This window comes from Parasteatoda tepidariorum, chromosome 1 (assembly GCF_043381705.1).
Source record: "Parasteatoda tepidariorum isolate YZ-2023 chromosome 1, CAS_Ptep_4.0, whole genome shotgun sequence".
NCBI classification, from domain to species: Eukaryota; Metazoa; Arthropoda; class Arachnida; order Araneae; family Theridiidae; genus Parasteatoda; species Parasteatoda tepidariorum.
In genome coordinates, this window is record NC_092204.1 from 49319194 (window position 1) to 49341857 (window position 22664).

A 22664-nucleotide genomic window follows, 5' to 3' on the forward strand; every position below is an offset into this window, starting at 1 on the left:
AACAAAAAACCAATAAATCCGATTTATAGTGATCTTGTTATATTTTATCTATTATCAATAAAATTATAAATATGAATTTTTAACAAAAACTAATACTGTGATAATTAGAAAAGTTTAAAAATTAATGTTTGGATTATTGCTGTTAATCATGAAATGCCTTGATATCTTTTTAAAAAATATACGAAACAGAAATAGGATTATATTGGTTTTTTCAAACCTCTCATATTTGTACATTATTTTAAAAAGTTAAGTATAGCTATTTTCGTTCTTCAGTTGGTAATTTATCCTTCAATGAAATCTTCTAAAGTTGATTTCAAAGTTTATTAACTTAATCTTATTAAACTAAATTTAATATTAATTTTAAGTACCTTAACGAGTACTTAAAAAGAGGTTGGAAATCAGACAGTTGAGAGGAGAAAAAAGAAACATTGAAAGAGAGTATCGTATTTGTCTTATTTATTAAAAACCAACAATGAAAATAATGATATTGGTATTGATTTAAAGTATTTAAAAAATTATTTGTAAAACTTTATTTCTTATTAAAAAATTTTTTGGAAAGTGCATGTAAACAAATAATTAAAAAAAATAACCGAGACAAATTAACATTAAAGTATTCATATTCAGTACTTTTTTAAACTATCTAGATAACTTAATTAAAAATTAAACTTTTTAAATAAAAGTTGTAGTATATTTTTACTGTATGCTAGAAAGAGAAATGAGCTTGAATCAAATGAGTTTTGAGTAAACATAGTATCCAATGGTATATAGTTATAAACGTGACTATCTTAAAATTATGGCGATGGAAATATATTGTTTGACGCATATTCAGATTTCTATTGTCCTAAATTGGAAACTAATTCATATTGAGAGTGCTATTTAAAATTGAGTGCACATTATACTACATTTAAATTTCAAAGTAGGACAACAAAAATTTTTTTTGAATTATAATACATTATTTTACGTAATAATGTTGCGAAATGATAAGTTTGTTGATTTTGTGAATAAAAGTAACAACAACTAACGGTTTTGTTAAAAGCTATCAAACTATTTGTTAGTTCTCAGTGTATTAATAATAAGAAAGTTCAAACTTTTATCTATTAATATGACAGTATAAATTAATATTTCAGTGTATATAATCATTGAAAAATAGTACTTTTTTGTGAAAATATATCAATTTGCACAAACAAAAAGTTATTAGTTACTAAATATAATTTATTTTGATAAAAGAAAATAACTACCTCCTACTGTTCTACTATTTTTTTACTGCCGTACAATGAAAAAAAAAAACATTGTGATCTGCAAAAAATTCAAAATTGAGATTTTTATATATTTTACATATTTGTATTATACATATTTGTATCGCCGTATTTTATATATTTGTATTGTACATATTTATATCGCCGACCGACATGTGTAGTGGGCAGGGAACTGTCCTTGCAACAGAAAGGTCCTGGGTTCGAATCCCGGGCAAGGCATGAATGTTTCTTTCTGTCTCTGTGTGTTCTATGTCCTTTCTCCTTTGTGGGTGAATGTGACCCGCCCTATAAACGGGTTGTGTGAATGACGTGGCAGAAGTCGAATTCCAGGACATAGATGGCGCCACTGAAAAACAGGAACAATCGCACCCCTACTGCCTAAACAGGCACAGGACAAAAAAAATGTCTTATAAACTACACGTTGAAAATTTTTTTTCTCCAATGTACAATTTTCGGAATCAGTTCAAAAATAATATAAAATCAGTTTTTGAAAAAATATTTCAGTGTTAATATTACAAGCACGAAAGCAAAGAAATCGAAATAGTTGACAAGCTGCTGTTCTCGAAATTCATCATGAAGTACTTACGTTGTTTTTTCAACCGCACGTCAGTATAGTCTCTAAAAATGAGAAAAATTGAGACTTGTTCTATTTCTAAATACAACGATTATTATAGCTATTGTTGATGTTTGAAATTATTGAATTATATGACTATATCAAAAAGTTGATGAGTTTGAAAGATATTAGACCCGAATCAAGTATCTCTACAATGATATTGTTCGATACTGTTATTGGAAAAGAATAGAAAAATAATTCAAGAAAAGACAAAATTAAATCAATCATTCATTAATTCAATGATTATATTCCATAAAAAATAATTTAAGTAACCTGAAATATAATTATCCTACCATTACTCATTAAATGTACTATTATTTGAATTAAAATTCTATTTAAGTTAAATCTATGCATTTATTTAAAAAAAATTATGTGATTATTTCACCCAAAACATCTTGTATTTCTTAAAGTTCTATTGCAGTTTTGAACCAAAAAGTTCTGCACTATAGTTCCATTTTTTTATCAATTCACATTTTTCGAGTTACTTTAGAAAACTGTCAAAATGTATGCAATTGATTGTGTGTATATTTTTTTAAAATTAAGTTTAATAATTTCGGATGTGTGTACAATTATTTAAAATGTAAACAATATCTAACGTTGATTTTTTATGCATAATTGTTTATGACCTATTATTAAATTAAATCATTACATAATTCAGTAATTTAAATAAAAGAAATCTAGTTTAGAGGTCATTTACTTCATATTGTACAATTTTTATTTGTTTTATTCTGCCTCTTTCAAGAAAAGAATCTGTTTTCCGATCTTACAAAATTTACTCCTGCCACACAAAAAGACTCATAAAATATACACTTTGTTTTGACTTTCTGACTTTTACGAGCATGTCATGTGGACTTCAGAATTTATCTTGAACAAATACTATAAAACGATATTGTTTTGGTATTCCCCAAAGAAATAAAAAAAAAAATTCTTACGTAATTGATTGTTGCACTGAAGGGATTTTGAATTTCTGATTTACAGAAGATAATGAAATTACTGTAACAGAAACTCTTTTATTTCAGAACTCTTTACATAAAATCAATTGAAATTATTTTTATATGGTGTCCCGTAAAGGTTGCAATAAACTCCTAGGGGAAGTAGGGCACATCATAAGGATTAAGAATACCTAAAGAATTACTAAGACCTTAAGAATACCTAAGAAACTATTCCCGGGAATGTTATCGTATGCTCCGAAGGGTTCTTTCCTATTATCTACCGTTACATCCTGTGCTTTTGAACATCAGGTACTTTTACTATTTATCTGAATTATCTTGATTTTTAGCTTTCAATTAACTATTGCCAAAATATGCTTACAAATAGGTACAGTATTAGCTGGTTTATCGAAATTTAATGATTAGGGGACTAACTGGGCAAGCTCGCCTAATCATTAAAATACGATAAAACAGCATTTCTGAGCCTGTTTTAATAGAATTCTTGACAATAACTAACATAAGAGCCATGGTGTTTCAGGAGATAGAGCTTCCGCCTTTAAATGAGGTAACCGGGTTCGCATCCCAGCAATGGCTGGGCGATACGAATTCCGCAGCCGGTTCGCACATACCACAGTTCTGACGTAAAATATCTTAACGAATCACGGGTAAACGAATCACGGGTTATAGTTTTCGCCGTCTGGATAACCATGGAAGGTGTCCGTAGTTTTCCTCTCCATGTAATGCAAATGCTGGTTAGTTTCATCAAAAAGTCCTCCAAGAAGGCAAATTTCTCCCAATACTTGATCCAGGTGTTCCCTTGTCTTCTGGATTGTGTTCAAAATTACAAGGCTACAGAGTTGCACATTAGTAGTCATAAACCTTATATTGGGTCAGCCGGTCAACGACGTTATAAAAAATATGGAAAAATAATAGTAATATAAAATTAAGACGAAATTAAAATATTTTAAAATAAGAAAAGTTCAAGTTCAAAGGCCCACGAACAACATATCCATAATAGGAAAGCTCCCCTTGCAGCGTAAGATGGCATTTCTATAAATGGAACGATAAAAAAGAAACATATCAATTAAAAATTTTTTTTTGTCAAGCCCACACGAATTATTTTTAGCAATTATCAGTCTCTTGACGTTGACTCCTAAATAAATGTTGACGTTAAGAGTATTTATTTATTTCACACTAGAAGCTGTTACACTTTAAATGAATTCATGCTATGCTAGTTCAACATATGTAAGTTCGACATCTATTTATAACAGCGTTATTAAGAGCAACTCTTAAATACTATATGTTATGACTGCAAGAAACCTTCGTTGTGATGTGGTGTTAGTACACTGAGAAAAAACTACGGTCAAAACTACCAGAATATGGTAAAATTAACCGAGTTTCTGATTCTATGAGAACATAAAAAAACAAGGTAATGTTTACCGAAGTGCTTTGTTGATGAATTTTTGGTAAAATTAACAATAAAAAATGTGTTTGTTATATGTGATAAAAGTTTGTAATTTTATTATGATATCTCAGATCATGTCCTAAAAATCATTTATTCGGTTAAATTTACATTTCAGTTTTGTATTTTTTATTAAATATGTAGTAATAAAAACTATAGCTTTGAAAACCAGAAGTTGCGGTTAACCGTTACCATGTGAATGGCTTAAATACGGTATATTTTGGTTTTATAAACCAGAATTATAGCCCTTCTTACCAGAAATTAGATCACCATACAGTATGGTAATTTTACCAGAAATTTCTTCTCCGTGCAGTCGAAGCCAGATTGCAACCATTGTTAGATGAAACAATCTGTGATTCAGAAAGCTAAAAGGTATCTAAGTGACTATATCACACTGCTCTGCGTTTCTTGGTCATAAGATAATGCATAGTAAATTTAAAACCCTGCCAAACCCTTACTTAAAAAATTGCTTGAAACTTTTAAAATTTTCAAGACATCAAAATCGGACTTTTTTCATAAGTTACAAAATACAATTGACAACAATGTTATAAATTTTATTTTTTTAAATCTGTTTTGCGCATGCACAGTAGAAAAGACTGCTTTAAATGCACAGATCTTGCGCAATTTTTAAAGAATTATTTTCGAATTTTAAAACGGTATTTCTGCAATAATTTAAAATTATTCCAACTTTTTTTGAAATAATTTTATTGGAAATTTTTATATTTATCGTAAGAAAACTTAAGGCAAAAAGATCAATTTCATTTAATAATGTCCGAATCTTCAAAATATTTAAGTTAGCAATACGAATATTTATACCTTTATAGAATATAAATTAATCGATACAAGTTACAAAATTATTTGCTACTTTTTGGCAGAAGGTGTTCGCGATCACTCTTTTCCGTCCGTAATTTGTTATCGGCCCCTTAAATCTCCGACAGCTTTAAACTTTATTGATAAGTATGAAAAAGCGCATGACATGCTTAGAATGACGAATCGAACTTCTAAGGTTCTCTATAAAATAATTTTTGTTAGTATTTCTTGAGAAATTTGACAAAAATGTCAGAAACTGTAAGTGTCTCGTCTATTATTGTAGTGTAATGTATTCAGACGATAAACGAATATTTTATTTCTAACATGCACTATTTCATGAACTGGTAAAAAAGGGATTATATAAAAAGAGTTCAAATAATGCCTAGAATATTTTCATTATGATTCGCGACTAATAAACCAGACTAAAGGACGGTATTTCCTTTATAGGCCTTACCATAGTTCATTATTTATTTGGTTTATAAAAGCTTTGACATTTAATCATAATACAGTTTCTGATGTGTCCTTATTTTGTTTTTCGCGTTTGCGAAATCCAATTTATTATATGAAATGTGACTTACCAAATAAAAATTAATGGATTTTCTTATCATTTTCCATAAATATGGACAAATGCACTTCTAACAAAAATAAGCAACACCTCTTTAATAAAGTTAAATTTGATAGTGAGGATAATGGATAAGAAGATAAAAAAAATCATGATTTTTGTAATTTGGTCAATCAAAAATCACTGATGTACGAATTAAAGTAAAAGTTGTTAGATTTAATTATTTGGATTTAAAGATTTTATTAGATTTAAAGTATCCTTTGCATATATTAAGTATCTGAAATATGGATTAGTTTTATTGTATTATCTTTTGTTAGCAATTTAGTGTTTATGTTAGCGTTAATTTTAACAAATTGAGTTTCAAAATTATATCTTGAGAATAACTTCTGAAAACTTACGTAATAACAATGATCAAAACTGCAAAAATCACTTAATGGTCTCAAGCAACAACAAATTCATTTTTTGAACACTTGGTTTCGGAGTTTTGCATTGAAAGTTTGTGTGATTTTGATCACGATTGGTTTAAAGATGTTTTCATTGCTGTGTTATCGAATTTATATTTTAATAAATTTCTATAAAAAAATAGTTTTACATCTTTCAAATTATGTCTTTAAATAAAGTAAGTAAAAAAAATTTTTAATTTTTTTTTTAAAAGTCACAATTTGTACCACATTAATTTAAATACAGTATCCAAAAAAGTATATATTTTTTTCAGTGCCATTTGTTAAAGCCAGCAAGCCTTCTAGGTGCAGTTAAGGCAGATGCATTTCTTGTTTTTCAGTGACGTCATCTATGGCCAAGAGTCCGACTTTGGCCACATACTAGTCATAGCCCGTTTATAGGGCGGACCCATTCATACATCCATGCATTCACCCACAGATCATAAGTTTGATTTGAGCCATATGGAGAATAATCAATCTCCAATTCAGAACTCCCAGAGGTAGGATTTGTTAAGGATCATGGAGGACTTTGTGACCCGACAACATTTATTACGCGTACACGTGGAGTCTTTGGCAGGTGGGGATCGAATTCACGATATATTGGTCATGGGCCCAACTCCCTACCAACTATGTTATCCTGGCCAAACTATCTATTTAAAATATAAAAGAAAATGTTCACGCCCTTTAAAATTAAAGCAAACTAAAGCAAAATAAATATTATTTTGTTGTTAAAAAAACCGTATTTTGGATGACCTGAAACGCAACAATTTTTTTGTATGATAACAAGTCATACTTTCAATTCTTTCTTGTTTGATGTTCTATTTTTAGTCAATATAGTCACCATTGGTTGATAAATGGAATTTAATAAAATGTTAAAACTTACCAATTGATATGTTCGGAAGGCCTATCTACCATTCCTTCATCAAATATTTTTGGGAGAGTAACATTGCTCGGTGTGCAATCATAGCTGAAAATATAAAAAGAAAATCGGTATAGTAAAATATTTTAAATTAAGATTTTCATTTTTATAAATACTTTTTTTTAAAACAATTCAGAATTTTTCAAAATAGGTTTTTATTAACTAAAGTAAAGAAAAAATTGGTAATTTTAAATTTTATGGCATAATTGTTTCTCAAATTGCAATACATGCAACCTCGAAAATCCGGACTGCTGGGGGGTTTGGAAGGTCCGGATTTCCGAAAATTCCGGATTTTAGATACCTCACTTGAATTGATAGAATTATCGAAGTTTCGAATTCGCCAGGCCGATTTCGCGATTAATCACGCTTGTGTAGACCTCCGACGTCAATTTTAACATAAACATACTCTTTAAATAATAAATAAAAGACATTAAAAATCAAACTTTTGTCATTTTCTCCCGCAATCGATCGTTTAGATGACATAATATTAGCAATTAAAACAAAAAATATAGGCTTAAAACGCGATCTGAATTTCAACTTATAACCGAAACAGATGCTTCTAGACTAGACTGTACCAGCTGATACTAATCCTTTTTTTGTTGGGGGATGAAAGAACTTGTCCCCGCCTCCTAAGCTTCAAGGTTAAGAAAGAACCAGTTTTCTTTCATCTCAAGGGGGGAAAACAAGAAGATGGAAAAATTCCTCCTTCTGAGGGGATTCCCCTTCAGGAGGAAGCGGATTCCCTTTTATATTCTTTGTTATCAATACAGAACTGATAAGAATGACTGGAATTTCCTTATCAGCTATCAGCTTTCATTCACACCCCACCTCTACCCCTTCATCTACTGCTTCATTGTTGCAAAAGAGTTGTGGGATTCCCCTTCAGGAGGAGGGGATTTCCCTTTATATTCTTTGTTATCCATACAGAGCTGATAAGAATGACTGGAATTTCCTTATCAGCTATGAGCTTTCATTCATTCCCCACCTCTACCTCATCATTGTTGCAAAAGAGTTGTGGGATTCCCCTTCAGGAAGAGGGGATTTCCCTTTATATTCTTTGTTATCCATACAGAGCTGATAAGAATGACTGGAATTTCCTCATCACCTATGAGCTTTCATTCACACCCCACCTCTACCTCTTCATCTACTGCTTCATTGTTGGAGAAGAGTTGTGGTTTTGCATTAAAAATTTTATTTTAAGCAATTTTTTTAAAATTTATTCTTTTGAAATTTTTTTTTGAGGAACTGGACACATGAGTCCGGATTTTAGAGATTTCCGGATTTCAGAAGTCCGGATTTTCGAGGTCGTACGTATTATATTAAAAACCTGCAATTCCCATTATGTAAGCTAATTTTATCACATGCTATATTAGGTTCCATAATTTATTAAACTATAGTAAAGATATTTGTGTTTATTTCCATTTCCAAAATAACTACTATCCCCCTCCCCATTATTTATTTGTTTATTTCTGTCCCTTCTGTGTCGTCCTTCATAGTTTTACGATTACCGTCCTATATAAAGTCATAAACAACAAGTCTGTACCTAAAAATTCTACGAAATCATGCTCAAAACTGAAAAACATATACCAATGCATTTATAATTTAATATATTTCGAATTATTTTTTGTCCTTATCGGTAGCTTTACGTTATTAGATTAAGCAAACACATTTTTAGTATCTCATCTCAACAAAATAGAGATTAACTATATCATTTAGCTTGACGTTGCTTCTCGAGGCCTACTCATGACAGTCAAAATTTACCACAATCAAGCAATTTTGTCCACTACTTATTCTCTTTCAAGGGTCTAAGGACCTCGAAAAAAAAACTCTTTCCACTGTAGGCGTATTAAAACTGCACAGGATTGACAGTCTTTTAACAGGCATCAAATGTATTAATATGTTATGACATTGTACCTATATTAGTGTCTTTGGTACCAATTTAAACTGCTTCAATTACCATAACACCAGTAGTGCCTATTACCAAAATTAACTAAGCACCATTGGCGAATATTTTTTTTGTTTCAATTACCGTCGATTTTAAATTACTTAGTTTTACAGAATTATTAAAAATAAAATAAATATTATATCCTCAGATAACTTTCGGAATACTAATTTGGTGACATAGTTCTTCCTCCCTCACTATAATGTATTTAATTGAATTTAGTTGACATAGCGAAAAAAAACTGAATATTAACGTACTCTTTTTGTAATTAAACGGAGCTATAAGTTGGTAAATATCACTGATGCTATCTCTTCAAATAATTGAAAAATAGAATAGTCTTTAGAACATTTGCATTCCTTCAAATAAATATTTGCAGCTAAACATGCACATTAATTTCCAATCAAATAAAAAAATTCTGAAAGGATCTGGTTAAAAAAAATTTCTGCTTTGCTACAAGAAACAAAACGTTTCTAATATCTAACGTTTCTAATAAAACGTTTCTATATGTAATTTCAAAAGTTTCATGATTAAAACAACATGTTATTGAAATGAAACTAGATAAGAAGTAATGTTAACTAATTATAGAAATAATTAGAGGAATAAAGTGTGGAAAATAAAGTTAACTGAAACTTTTCAAAGTACTTTAAAGAATAAAAAAAATTCATTTTCTATAAATTGTGAAAAACAAAGGCCTGTTTTCAAAAACTCTTTTTTGTACCTAAACTTCTCTTTTCTCTTTTTTGTACCTAAACTCTCTTTTGCACTTAAACTTCGTACAGCTTCAAGTTGAATTTTTCGTTCAGATAATATTACTTTAAAAAAAACTGTGTTGAAATTCAGATAAAAATATAAAATAAATAAAGGAAAATTAAACACATGAAAAATATGTGTGTACTATTGCACTTAAATTTTTATATTTCACTCGATATTGAGATTTTTCGGGATATACATATTTTACTTAAGCGGTGACCAACAATGCGTAAAATAGAGTACTTTTCTATTAATTAACGCACACATTCACAAAAAACAAACATAGTTTAAAGATCAGAAGAAAAAAATGCTAGAAATATTATATTCTTGCATGAATTTATTTTATTTCTTATTTAAGTGCGATTCATAGAAGATTTGAAGTTGAACAAGTGTTACTTAAGCATGAAAATTAATTAAAAATCTCATACAACATGATGATTTTAAGTTACCGAAGATTGCTGTAACAAATACCGGTATAAAAGTCATTTTTATTAGATATTTACTGCGCATAGTTTCATACAAGTGACTTATGAAGAAGTGGTGTTTTATGATATTCTACAATAAAAATTGTGAGCTTTCAAATTGAATCACAAATTTCCTTAGAGTCATTTTATTAATTCTTCCAAAAAGAGTTGAAAGTAGCTAATAAAATAATTTAGGTGAATGGTAAACAAAAATCTTTAAAGATTTCTTTTAAAAATTAATTAGAAATTTTGCTCAGAAAAATCATCCCAAGTCAAAGAACTCTTTTATCAACATTAGTTTACCCAAGCATCCATTCTTTATACCACACTCCCACTCAATTTTGAGTTTTTTCAAGGTTTGTTTGCCTAAGAAGTAAGCTACTTCTTAAAGTAAAATTTTTACGATCTTATAAAATGTCACTACGGGAGTTCTAATGTAAATAAAGCCATCTCGATAAAGTTGTTTTCGGGGTTTAATGAAAACAAGCAAAAGTTCTTAAGGGCTTTGAGAATAACATAAACTTCCAAAAGAAATCTCGCCATCCAAAAATGAAGTTTTAACATTTTGGTTTTATAACCTTTTTTTGCTTCGTAATTTGCTTCGTTGCTTCCTGCTACGATTTTATAAATTATCTTCGGTTTTTCAAATGTTATAAAAGTAGAAGCTAGAAGCTTTATCGCATTTTGTTAAATAGAACTGCGAGTGCTGAAAGAGAAACTTAATTTAAAGTAGTGTTTGAAGAAGACAGGAACGGAAACAGTTCATTATTTAGTTATTCTGTAGATTTTGATTTTTGTTAGATTGTTTAAATTTGATGAACGTAGATGAAGAATACGTAAAAAAGACTTTAATGTATATATTTGTACTTACTAAAGTATATTTATTAACAAATCTTTTTGCTCTTTCAAGCATTTCGTGCTATTTTAATATAAATTCAATTTCAGTTATATGTTTTTTCCGTTTTTAATCGCTGATTTTTTTTTTGAAACTACTGAGCAGTAAAATTAATAAAAGACGAATGAAGAAATTTTTTATCACCTAAAATATCAAAAAATTTAAACTTATGTTTAAAACATTAAAAACTGTAAAGAGTTTATCATAAAAAGGTTTTTAAAAGGCTTTTTACATGTTTCGATTTTGCTGATGTGAAACAAAATCAAGGTTGAGGAGAAACACTTAGTATAATATATTATTTAATCAAATTCAAGAGATAATAAATATTTTAATAATTTTTTTTTCCATTAAAAAGTAGTTTATTTAAAAAGTCTGAAACAAAATATTTTTTTATTTGCTCAATTAACTGTAGAAATGTATCAACTACTTTTAAAAATTATAATATTGTTATTAATTATTTTATTATATTTGAAAAATGACATTTCGAAAATTATATTATTATTATTTACTTTCAAAAATTATATTATTTACATTACAAATATTCCACTCAAGTATGTATTTAAATACTAAGGCATATAAGATTTATATTACTTAATTTCATCGATATTATAGAGGTTAATTTTTTATGCAATGTTCAGTTTGCATATCTGAACTGAACTGTTTGCATACCTGAACAAAACTGAAATTTAATATTACACGGAGAAAAATTCTGAGAAATTTACCCTATTGCATGTAAATGGAATTTCTGATTAATAAAACCAAAATATACGATATTTAAATCATTTATATGGCAATATTATCGTTTATGTGAAAAAAGTGAGTTTTCAAAATTATAGTTCTTATTGCCACACATTTAGTAAAAAATACAAAACTGAAAAGTAAGTTTAATCGGTTTTTAATGCCATGCTTTATGGTGTTAAGATAAAATTACTAAAGTTTAACACATTTACAAAGTTTAATCGCATATTATTAAATCATACTTTATTGTTAATTTTACCAAAATTATAACCAAAACGCTTCACTAAGAATATAAAAATTATCGAGCTTTTTGGTGTTCTCATAGGGCCAGAAACATGGTAAGTTTTACCATATTCTGGTAGTTTTGACTAACTTTCATTCTTAAAATTAATGTGTTGTTTTAGATACAGCAGAATTGTTGTAAAATCTGTTTCCAAGAGACATGTTACGGTTGTGAAGATAAAAAACCATGTCAGCTATAAAATCTGTTACAAAGTTACAGACCTCTGTTTCGGAATATGTTAGTGAATCTTGCTCCATAAAGAACATATTTAACAGATTTTCCGGTTGAAAAGTAACAGTAGAAATAGGCAAATTTGTAACGCTCAATTAAACGTAATCATTTCCACCTAATCTTCTGTTCAAATATCAATACTTCAATGAAATATCTTGTTATAGTTTGATTTCTTTTCTTTAAATTAAAAGCTACAGGGACACGCAAATAAAAACGAAAAATTGAGAGTGATTTGAGATAGAGTCGCAACTTTTGTCTCGTATTTTCTTACAGACTTTTCGAAGCAACGTGTTACTTCAAAAACAGATACTATTCTGTAACAGATACAGAAAACCTGTTACATAGAATGCTAACCAGTTCTAGTCGATATGCAAAGCTATGCTGAAACTTTCTGAGATATTTTTAGAGGTGATCACAAACCTCTCTTTGTAATTCAGGACAGATTTATGTCAGCTGAGTTCAATTTATTGCAACCACTCTAAACTTCACTTTCACACATTCTTAGTTATATATAGTCCAGTCTAAACTTTATGTTTCGATAGGATTATATTTAGCAACTATCTATATTAGAAAGGAGGAAAGTTGCTTTCCTTCTAAACTTTCTTATCTTTTGATTTTTAATAAATACATTAGCAAAGTATATTTCAAATGGAATGTATACCATAATAAATTTGAGTTATAATTATTGTTAGGAGCTCAGTAGCATATTTTTTTCCTGTGTAAGTGATAAAAGAAAGTTGAGTTATTTTTAAATATAACTGCTGACCATATTCTATGTTGGAATTTATATTTAAAGCTTCACAGTACTCTAGGAGAATTTTTTTTAACAAGAGTCAAACAAAAAATTCTTTAAATGCTTTACATGCTCATTTGATTGACAATCACTAATTAATTTTTAATATTCTAAGTTCTTTTTTAAATATTGAAAAAAAAATTAAAAATTTCCTAATTTTAAAAACCTTAAGGGATTTCTATTTCGCATATTTTTCGTGTATTTTTGCTTTGTTTGCAGTGCGACTGTCAGAAATTTGTGCACTAATTTGTTTGCATGTGAGTTAAAAGATTTTATACGGTTAGTTACATGAGAAATGGAGGGAAAAAATTCAAAAACCGTCTTAAACACATATACGAGTATAATGTTATGTAAAAATTTTAATCAATTTTTAATGCTTATTCAATGTACACATTCATTAAATATCTCATGCTGATTAAGAAAATGTTTAACTCTAATCTCTGTCTTTAATCGAAAAAAAAACGTAACATGAAAACAGCGAAAATGCATCCGACCACGAAATGCGTATTTGTGGGGTAAAACAGAGTTTCTTTTGCCTAAAATTACTCATCAATTTATTAAAAATACAGAGACGTTTTTTTTGTGTGTGTCCGGAATTATTTGAAGTTTAATTATAAACAATGTATTTTTTTCAATACTTAGTCAATTTTTGGTTAATGTGACCCTTTAAATCTTATTAGTAAATAGCTTATTAAAAATTAAAAACTTTATTTATTTTTAAGATTATAAGCTTTTTATAAATAACAGTTGGAAATTGATAGTAATAACTGAAAAAGCCTATTAAAGTAGCTGGAACAAAAGAAAGTAGCGAAAAAATAAATTAAGGATTTTAACGAGCAGTAACAGAATAGAGCATTAGCTTCTGAGTTTCATTTATTTTTTAATATATTTGTGTACCGTTACTGCTATGAATTAAATATTTTAGTTCTCGAGAGAATTAACCTTAGTTAAAGTATAATATTTTCTTCCTTACATTAGTCTTACATAATTTCAATCAATAGCATTACGTAATCCGAAAGAGTTTGTTTTCTAAATAAATAATAAGGTTTTCAAGGTTTCTGTAAGGATCTAAATAACACTCTTAGATAACTCTGTCTCGCTTTCTGAATTTTTAATAGGTATTTTACGTTACATATCGTAAATAAAGACATATGCATCACAGAACGTTTCACTCATGTTCCAGGTATATTTTTAATGAACAAAAAAGAGAATAATATTTACATATAGTTCAAAAACTATTTATGCGATGCGCAATTTTGAAATTTTTGTGAAAATTTTCTACTTCGCTATTTGAAAATAACTTGATAAAAGAGCATGTAAAAATAATCAAAAACAAATAACCATACTATTAATCATACTGTAAAAATAATCATACTGTTAAAATTCATACTAGATAGAATAGGGACTAGAATGGAATAGTTATACATAGTTAAAATTTAGTTCGGAGCCAAAAATGGTTATTTTCTTTATCAGTCACATTAGATGACTATCTATACTTAGTTTCTCTCTAATAAAGTAAATTGGAGTGTGAAACTAAAGATTGAAATTTCGATACGAGTACTGGAAGAAATCTTTCCAGCTTTTTTTAAAATTAAAACCTTCAGAAATGAATCAAAGCACAGTCTTAAAAGTTAAACATTTTCCCCATAATTACGTTATGGGTTTCGTGAATGGATCATATAGTTTTGGTACTTTTACATGATCTCTATTTTACGGCAGTTATAGGCAATATATTCAAAGAATATCCAATTTAACAAAGCAAATAAACTGAAAAAAAGAGACCATTAATGGTTTTTCTCATTTATTGAAAATAAAATTGTGGAAGAAAGAAATTTTACGAAAAATGTGCTGAAAAAGCTTTTGAATGAAAGTTTGTTGGGTAATCAGACATGAGGAAGTGTATTAATGCATAGATGTATACGGGAAAAATTTTGTTCCTGACATTCTAAAAGAGATATGTATAATGTTTTAAATAAAATTTAATCTTAATACGTAAGCAGTTTTTAAATACTATTTCTTTAAATTTATAATGTAACTTGATGTTTTTTATTATTACATATTTTGAACAAGTTTCCTTTATTAACTAAAATATTTTAACATAAAATAATTCAGTTTGTTCAAATCAATGTGTGTATTTTTAAATAATAATTTCCTATTTCATTTCACAACAGTAGTAGCTTAAAGTTTTAAGAATTTAAAATTATTTTTCTTTAGAGTTGACAAATTATTGAGTTTAATTGACAAGTACATAAAATTGTACCCCGTAAAAATATGTACTATTTACAAAAATTAAAACAAACTTCATAAAAAATAAGTCACAAAAATATATTGACAACAAATTTTAACTAAAATTTAAAATAATTATGAAATTTAAAAGTAATCAAAATCATTAGACAAATATTTAAGATAGAAATTTTTCACAATATTTCCTTAAGATAATAAACAAGTTGGAATAAAACAACAATAGACAGTGTACATTAAATATTAAATGTGATACAATAACCTTTTTCCTGTGTGGCAAAACAGAATAACTGACAGTAAATATTGAGGCACATTACTTAAGAGAACCCTAAACGCGTGCTAGAAGTAATTTCTTTTTTAGAAAACAAGGTTTTTCTTTTAAAGGCTAGCAAATACAATTTTCTTCCTTTTTCTCCTCAAGAAACCTGACTTGAATAGAACCTTATGAAAGGATACATCCCAGGGATATTCTGGAGATAAACAGTACCTTTCATGTGTGAAATCTATTTTTCTCAGAAAGAAAGACAAGCTGATGACATTTTCCTGTTTATAAAAAAATAATTTAATCCCTGCTGAAAGTTGAGAAGGCTGAAAAGTCGGAGAAAAAGCCCGTGTGGAAAAGGATACGGTAGTCTCTTACGCTTCAGAATAAGTTCCCCCCCCCTCCAGAATATTGTAAGAAAAATAGTCCCTTGCACTTTTATAAACTTTTAAGAGGTAAGTTTTTTAAAACAATTTTTTCATCTCAATATCATCACAAATTTACTAACAAAATTAATCGAAATATACAAGGATCGCATTAATAAGATTAAAGGGAAACATTTATCGTTCGTCATCAACTGGAAGTTCTTTAAGTTACAGGGTAGTTATTACTTAATTATAAATTTCATTCGCTTCAAGAAATATAAAAATCGAAAATAACCGTGGACATGTTTTAAGTGCTCAAAAATGGGCACCCATTTGACTAACTCACCAAATGTGAATGAGAAGAAACAAGAATGATTTGAATCAAAACGAAGTTGCCAACGAAAAATTGAAAAATAAAGGTGAGAAACAAATCTAGAAAAATCGCAGTTGCTGAGAGAGAATAAAAATAAACATAAAAGAAAATGGAACAAAAAAACCCCACCTTGTCCGAGAGGGGAAAATACATCTCCACGTTTTATGAAGCGGGGGTAAGGAACTAATGTTATATGAATGAAACAAGATTCCAGGACATCAAGGTGAGCTGAGGAGACTGAAGTAGAAATAATTATCCACTTAGCCATAACGTGTGGAAATGCATTTTACTCTGATTTGCCCCTCTCGGTCACAGCGGTTTTATTTGTTTTGGTTTTCATCTTTTTTCCTCTCGGCTTCTGCATTTTTCTAGTTTTGCTTCTCAACTATATTTTTGCATCTTTTGTAGATTATTTTACGTTTTATATTTCAAACCACCTTTGTTTCTCCTCATTCGCACCTGGCACGTCTTGAAAATGGGTGCCTTTTATTTCAGTGCCTGAAACATGTAGACTGTTATTTTCAGTATGTATGATTTTGAAACAAATACTAAAAAAATGCACGCATATAACTATAAAAAAATGCACGTGTAGATTTCAATGAAACAACTTGGTATATAATTTGTATGGACAGCGAAAAAATATTTGCAATAAAAAATAATTACGATTTTGAGAGATAGCTGGGTTTCTTACATATGATCAAATCGTTATTACTATTTCAAGTGGTTTAAAAACATAGCTAAATCATTCTACAATGTGCCAGTGCAAAAAAAATGAAAACAATGTACACGTAGATTTCAATGAAATAACGTGGTGTATAGTTTGTATGCACAACAGAAAAAAATATTTTCAATAAAAAATAATTAACATTTTGAGAGATGGCTGTGTTTCTTACGTATGAGCAAATCGTTATTGCAATTTCAAATGGTTTGAAAACACGGTTAAATCATCCTACAATGTGCCACTACGAATAAGTGAAAAAAATGTACAAAAGTGTCAAAAGGATTGTATACTTAGAGGTGTGCTGCGAGGAAAAAAAGAAGAGCCTTTCAGATAATATTGAATACCAAACATAACGCATTATGAAATCGCAAGATATGATTTAATAAAATTTTACGGTTCAATTTCATATTATTTCTCTTTACGTCACTTTCCTCACCTGATGGTATAAATTCGAGCAAATTTTTTTTATTGCATACAATTTTCCCCCGTGGCTCATGTAACTTACCAATTTTCATCAGCATCCAAAAAGACCCTATTATAGCATAAACAAGGTAGCTGTAGTTTTAAGCACCCTGTATTTGCTTCAGATAATAAACAATGAATTAAGATTTAATCAAGTTAGTAAATTATTATTATGAGATAATGTTATTTTAAATAATAAAGACTTTTTAGTGCTATTAATTGTAATAAACTAAAAATAAATAATTCATAAATTCTCACCGGAATAATTTAGAATTCCAAATAAATTTTTTATCAAGTTCATGTGAAATATGGGATGTTGGGAGAGCTATTATATTTATTTAAAACGAATAGCAAATTATTTAAAAAAAAGCATCAGCCACAATCTTTTATTTAAACTATCTTTATCTCTAAACTATTTTCTACTTATACATGTTCACGAAATTGTGTTTAAAATTAGCCCAATAACAGATGCCTAGCAGCCACACCTATTGAAACTGCTCATTAGTTTAAGGAATTTAGGGTAATAATCTATAGTTTAGCATGCGTATACTTACCTCTAATAACGTATCAGGAAAGAAAGAAACTTATAAAATTTTAAACTTACCTAATTAAGCCATAAATGCATTGACAGTTAAAAATATAAATTACAGAAATTAAATGATAAATTGATTATTTTTCTTTATGGATACTTAAAGAATAAGAATCTCAAGTCTAAATTATGTTTTTCTAAGAGGATTTTCATTTTGCTTGTTATTTGCATGGCTTTTTCCCAGTTACTGTTAAGAGTTAATCTCTCGCGAAATGTGGTTTTAAAAAATAAATACGAGTATCTATATTGAAATTAATATTAAGATTTGGAAAGTTATGCAATGAGCAGCAAGCTCAACTATGGCAATAAAGCAATTGACAATTTCATAATAATTTCCTTAGATTTATATTTTTCTTTTATTGTTATTGCTTATAATGTTTTTTTATTATAAATAAAAACTACGGAGAAAGCATGATTGTAGTAGTGAAAATTACGTTTCATCACGTTTGTACTTAAAAAGGAATTATTGCAGCGATACCTTAATCAAACTTGTTTTGTTTAGAAAACATTTTAAGAGGAACAAATACGGCCATATTATCAAACTAAAATTTCAGTTCTTCTCTATAGACGAAGGTAATTTATTTTAAAACAGATTAATTTTTTGTGACAATTTTTGTAACTATTCACTTTTGCCATTTGACATTCAAAAAACCTCCATTCCTAACTCCAAAAATGTTAAATTTACCAGTAAATGAATAGTCGCTAACAAACACTGAGGAGCATTGGAAGAGATGCAAAGTTGGCGAGTTATCGCGACAGATAATATAACAACTACAAAGCTAACACTGCGTTATTAGTGTTAATTTTATATAATCTAGCTACAACTTAATCACCAAAAAGTTCGTAAGAATTTAATATAACCCTGTAACCGAAACATTTTTGTGGTTAGGGTAAAAAGAGGCTTAAGGAAAATAAAACTAATAGGTTTTGATATTCGAATATTTGCAGCACTGATACATTTATGTTGAATTAAAAAGTTAGTTGTTACATTGATTGTTAAGGAAAGAATAAAAGTATTTATAATTGTTTTTTATTCAAATGTGATGAAAAATAATTAAATTAATTTAAAAATAATTAAAAATAATTTAAAATTTAATTTAAAAATAATTTAAAAATAATTGGATTAAGAAATAACTTAAATTCAGAAATTTAAAATTTTTTAAAAGCTGGGAAATATGTAATTCCAAAAATAGCATCAAAATAACATTTTATTAATTACAATTGAAAGTTCTTGAGTGCGTTTTAAGTGTGGGTTTACGTTTCTATTCGCACTCTATTTCTATATTTCCTGTTTCATAGTCGTACTCACATGGCACATAAAACATTATGTGTACAAAATAAATATTATATAATTAGGGTTTCGTGGGACAATTTTAAATTTTTTAGGGGATCTGGAACTTGGGAATGTTTGGGAACCTCTGCTAAAAATAACTTTCAGGCAGATCAACATTAAATTTTATGCATATATATATAGAGAGAAAGAAATCTAAATGTTCTCTTATAAGTAATTCTTATCATAACGTTCCAAATGGAATAAATTCTGCCTATTTTGGCATTTTACCAGTAAAATAAAATGAGTACCAAAATTTGTATTTTGAGTATTTTTGATTTTGGATAGAAAGGGGTTGATTTCGAAGGAGGGGCATTTTAAAACACTCTATTTCATGTATTTTTTGTGCTATCAAATGCCTGCTATTCAAATGAATTCATTTTTTTTATTTTATGCAAATGTTCATAAACAAAAAATTTTGGAACTTTTTCAAATACAGTTATCAAGAGGTAAAAATATCATAGTGTGATTTTACAATTATTCGAAATAGTAAAGCAACTTTAATTTCTTAGATAGATCCAAACTTCATGAATAAATAAAATAAAAATAGAAAAAAAACTTAAAAAAATTGTTCATTGAAGCAATCATAAAATTTGAAAATAACGAAATAAGAAGATGAATATTTGAAATATTTAACAAAAGAGATGCATTATAAAATCCGAGTAAACTTGACGATGAAATAAAGTGAAAAAATGGAGAATGAAGTCGGATGAGTTATTAAAAGAGTTTTAATATTTAGCCTACTCCTTTTTAGCCATAAAGATAAAAGAATTGTAGAATACTTATAAAGATTATTGTGAAAAATATATGAAAATATGTTAAAAAATACGAATCACCTAGCTGTTTCCTTCAATACTTAAGCAAAAAATGTGTCAAACCACGCAAATTTCAACTTAGCATGAAGAATGAGTATTTCTAAAATGCAAAAAAAAAAAAAAAATACTGAATATGTATGCTATTCAACTCAAACTGGAATTCCACAATTATTCACAATGCATTGAAATTTACTTGAGAAGTTTCGAAATATATCAGGCCCTATGTTCGTTAAATATTCTACTGCCTTCAATCCTTGTTATTCTGAATGTACTTACTGCTGAGAGTTATTCCTGAACTCTTGAGTAAAGGGACAAAGGTCAGACACTAAGAGTCTTTGAAGATGTATTAAACACGAGATCAGGTGCTGTATTTCTAAGACAAATAATTTATTACTTATAGTTGAAGCCATATGTTAACTGAAATTAAAGCAGATGTAAAGTGAAATAAAATACTTTATGTTGAAAATTTTTCCATTATTTAATAATGAATGTTTTTGAGTATACTGAATGAGGGAAAACAATGTTTATCTTTTTTAAAAGTATTAATATTTTTTTTTATTCATGCTTACACTCATACGTTTTTGATGCACATTGATACGGAGAAATATATCCCTTTTACAATTAATTTTCAATCTGAGGATTAAATCATAGTTCAAAATTAAAAAAGATGAACGAAATTTTTTTTTCCATTTTCAGCTTCAGTGCGAAATAATGTTTGTTGTTGTTGTTGTTAATTTACGTCGCACTAGAGCTGCACAATGGGCTATTGGCGACGGTCTGGGAAAAATCCCGGAGGATGATCCGAAGACATGAAATCACAATTTTGATCCTCTGCGGAGGGGATGGCACCTCCGCTTCAGTAGCCCGACGACCTGCGCGAAGTCGAGCACTTTACGGTAGCACAGTTTAACGAGGACCAATACCGCACACCTTCGGTCCCTACGCAGACTGATCCAAGTGGTCACCCACCCGCACACTGACCGCAGCCAGTGATGCTTGACTTCGACTTGACAGTTCTGCTGGGAACCGTGTTTTAACGATCAGTCCACTGCGGGACTAAATAATGTTTGTAATCGTTCTACGAACACACTAATTACTATTGAATGCAACCATAGTTCTCAAACTAGACACGAATACTTAAATTTTTTTTACTTAGCTGCTCTATTAAAGAAAGCGCACTAATTATAACCTTAACTCTTATCAAGGAACGCTTTTTTCTCAATCAATTTTCTTAAATACAGAAATGAAATATATTATTTATAATTAGATCACATGTGGGGTTCATAAGTTATTCTACCCCTCATCTGAGAAAAAACATCTTGATTTTAAGGAAAGAAAATTGCTAGCATCACGTTTTTCTGGTGGTACAGACAAAAGAAATTGCATGCTGTTTGCATCAATAAGAAGTTTAATATGGTTTTTCGAAATTCTTTCGGCAAGGAGAATAAAAACGCCGCAGTTTAAGAGCCTCACATTTGAAGCAAATCTATAATTTTAAACTATACATGCCATCTTATCGTAAAGAATCATTAGGGCTTAAGAACGGGCAAGCAATTTAAATATTTTAAAAATTATTAAACTTTCTTAAAAATCGTTAATTTGGCAACATTTTCCCACCGAAATGAAAACTGTCAAAATTAACGTCTTATTCTAATTGTATGCAATTTTCATGAACCCAAATAATTCACAATTAGAGTAAGATTTTAAATATTAAAAAATTGGACCACGAAATTTTTTCATTTTCTTTAAAGAGTGGCTTTTCTACATTGACGTTTTGCACCACTTCCAGAATAAGCATAGGGGTCACTGGCTGAAGATGGGCTAAACTTTGTCTAACAGTCATGAGTAACTGTTGCAAACTCCTAGTAGTCATGAAAATAGTATATTATTCACAAAAAAACATAATTCATGCGACGAAAGACCCTTTGAAAAATACCATTGAATCTTAACTCCAAGTTTCCACCCAAAAGTAGTATTTTTCTCCTTCTGTTCAACTTTCACCCGATCTCTCAAACTAGAAATGTGCAATAAGGGTGATTAATTAATAAAAACTGCTCTAAACTTGAACCAATAGGAGATACAGGAAATTTTTTTTTAAGTATAACATAGCCGCTAGATGTATCCTACACAACTATTAAATTGATGAAATGTCAGATCTATTAACAACTCAATTTATTTACCCCAATAACAGCAGCTACGAAAAAGATAATTTGTTGTTAAAGGTATTTTAGTTGAGTTTACGTTTTCTGCTTTAAGTTTCTTCAGAACTATACAGAGACCTGGCTAGATATACTTTTCAGAGATTTGGATAACGAGAGAATCATTAAGGTAATTTGCAAAATGTTGATCAAAATTTTATTTTTGTATAAAGTTGGACGAAACTGGGTTTATAAGGTTTTTGTTACTCTAAGAAACTCCG

The 22664-nt window shown here is 28.7% G+C and overlaps 1 protein-coding gene across 4 annotated transcripts in view; it reads right to left on the reverse strand.

The window, feature by feature from the left end:
* LOC107438721 (potassium channel subfamily T member 2) overlaps positions 1 to 22664 on the reverse strand; it is a 497563-nt gene that overhangs the window by 151954 nt on the left and 322945 nt on the right. For all 4 annotated transcript variants that reach the window (XM_071179918.1, XM_071179919.1, XM_043041898.2 and 1 more), the window contains one exon: positions 6956 to 7039. In XM_071179918.1, coding sequence (XP_071036019.1) covers positions 6956 to 7039 — 84 coding nt within the window. The remainder of the gene's footprint in view (positions 1 to 6955; positions 7040 to 22664) is intronic.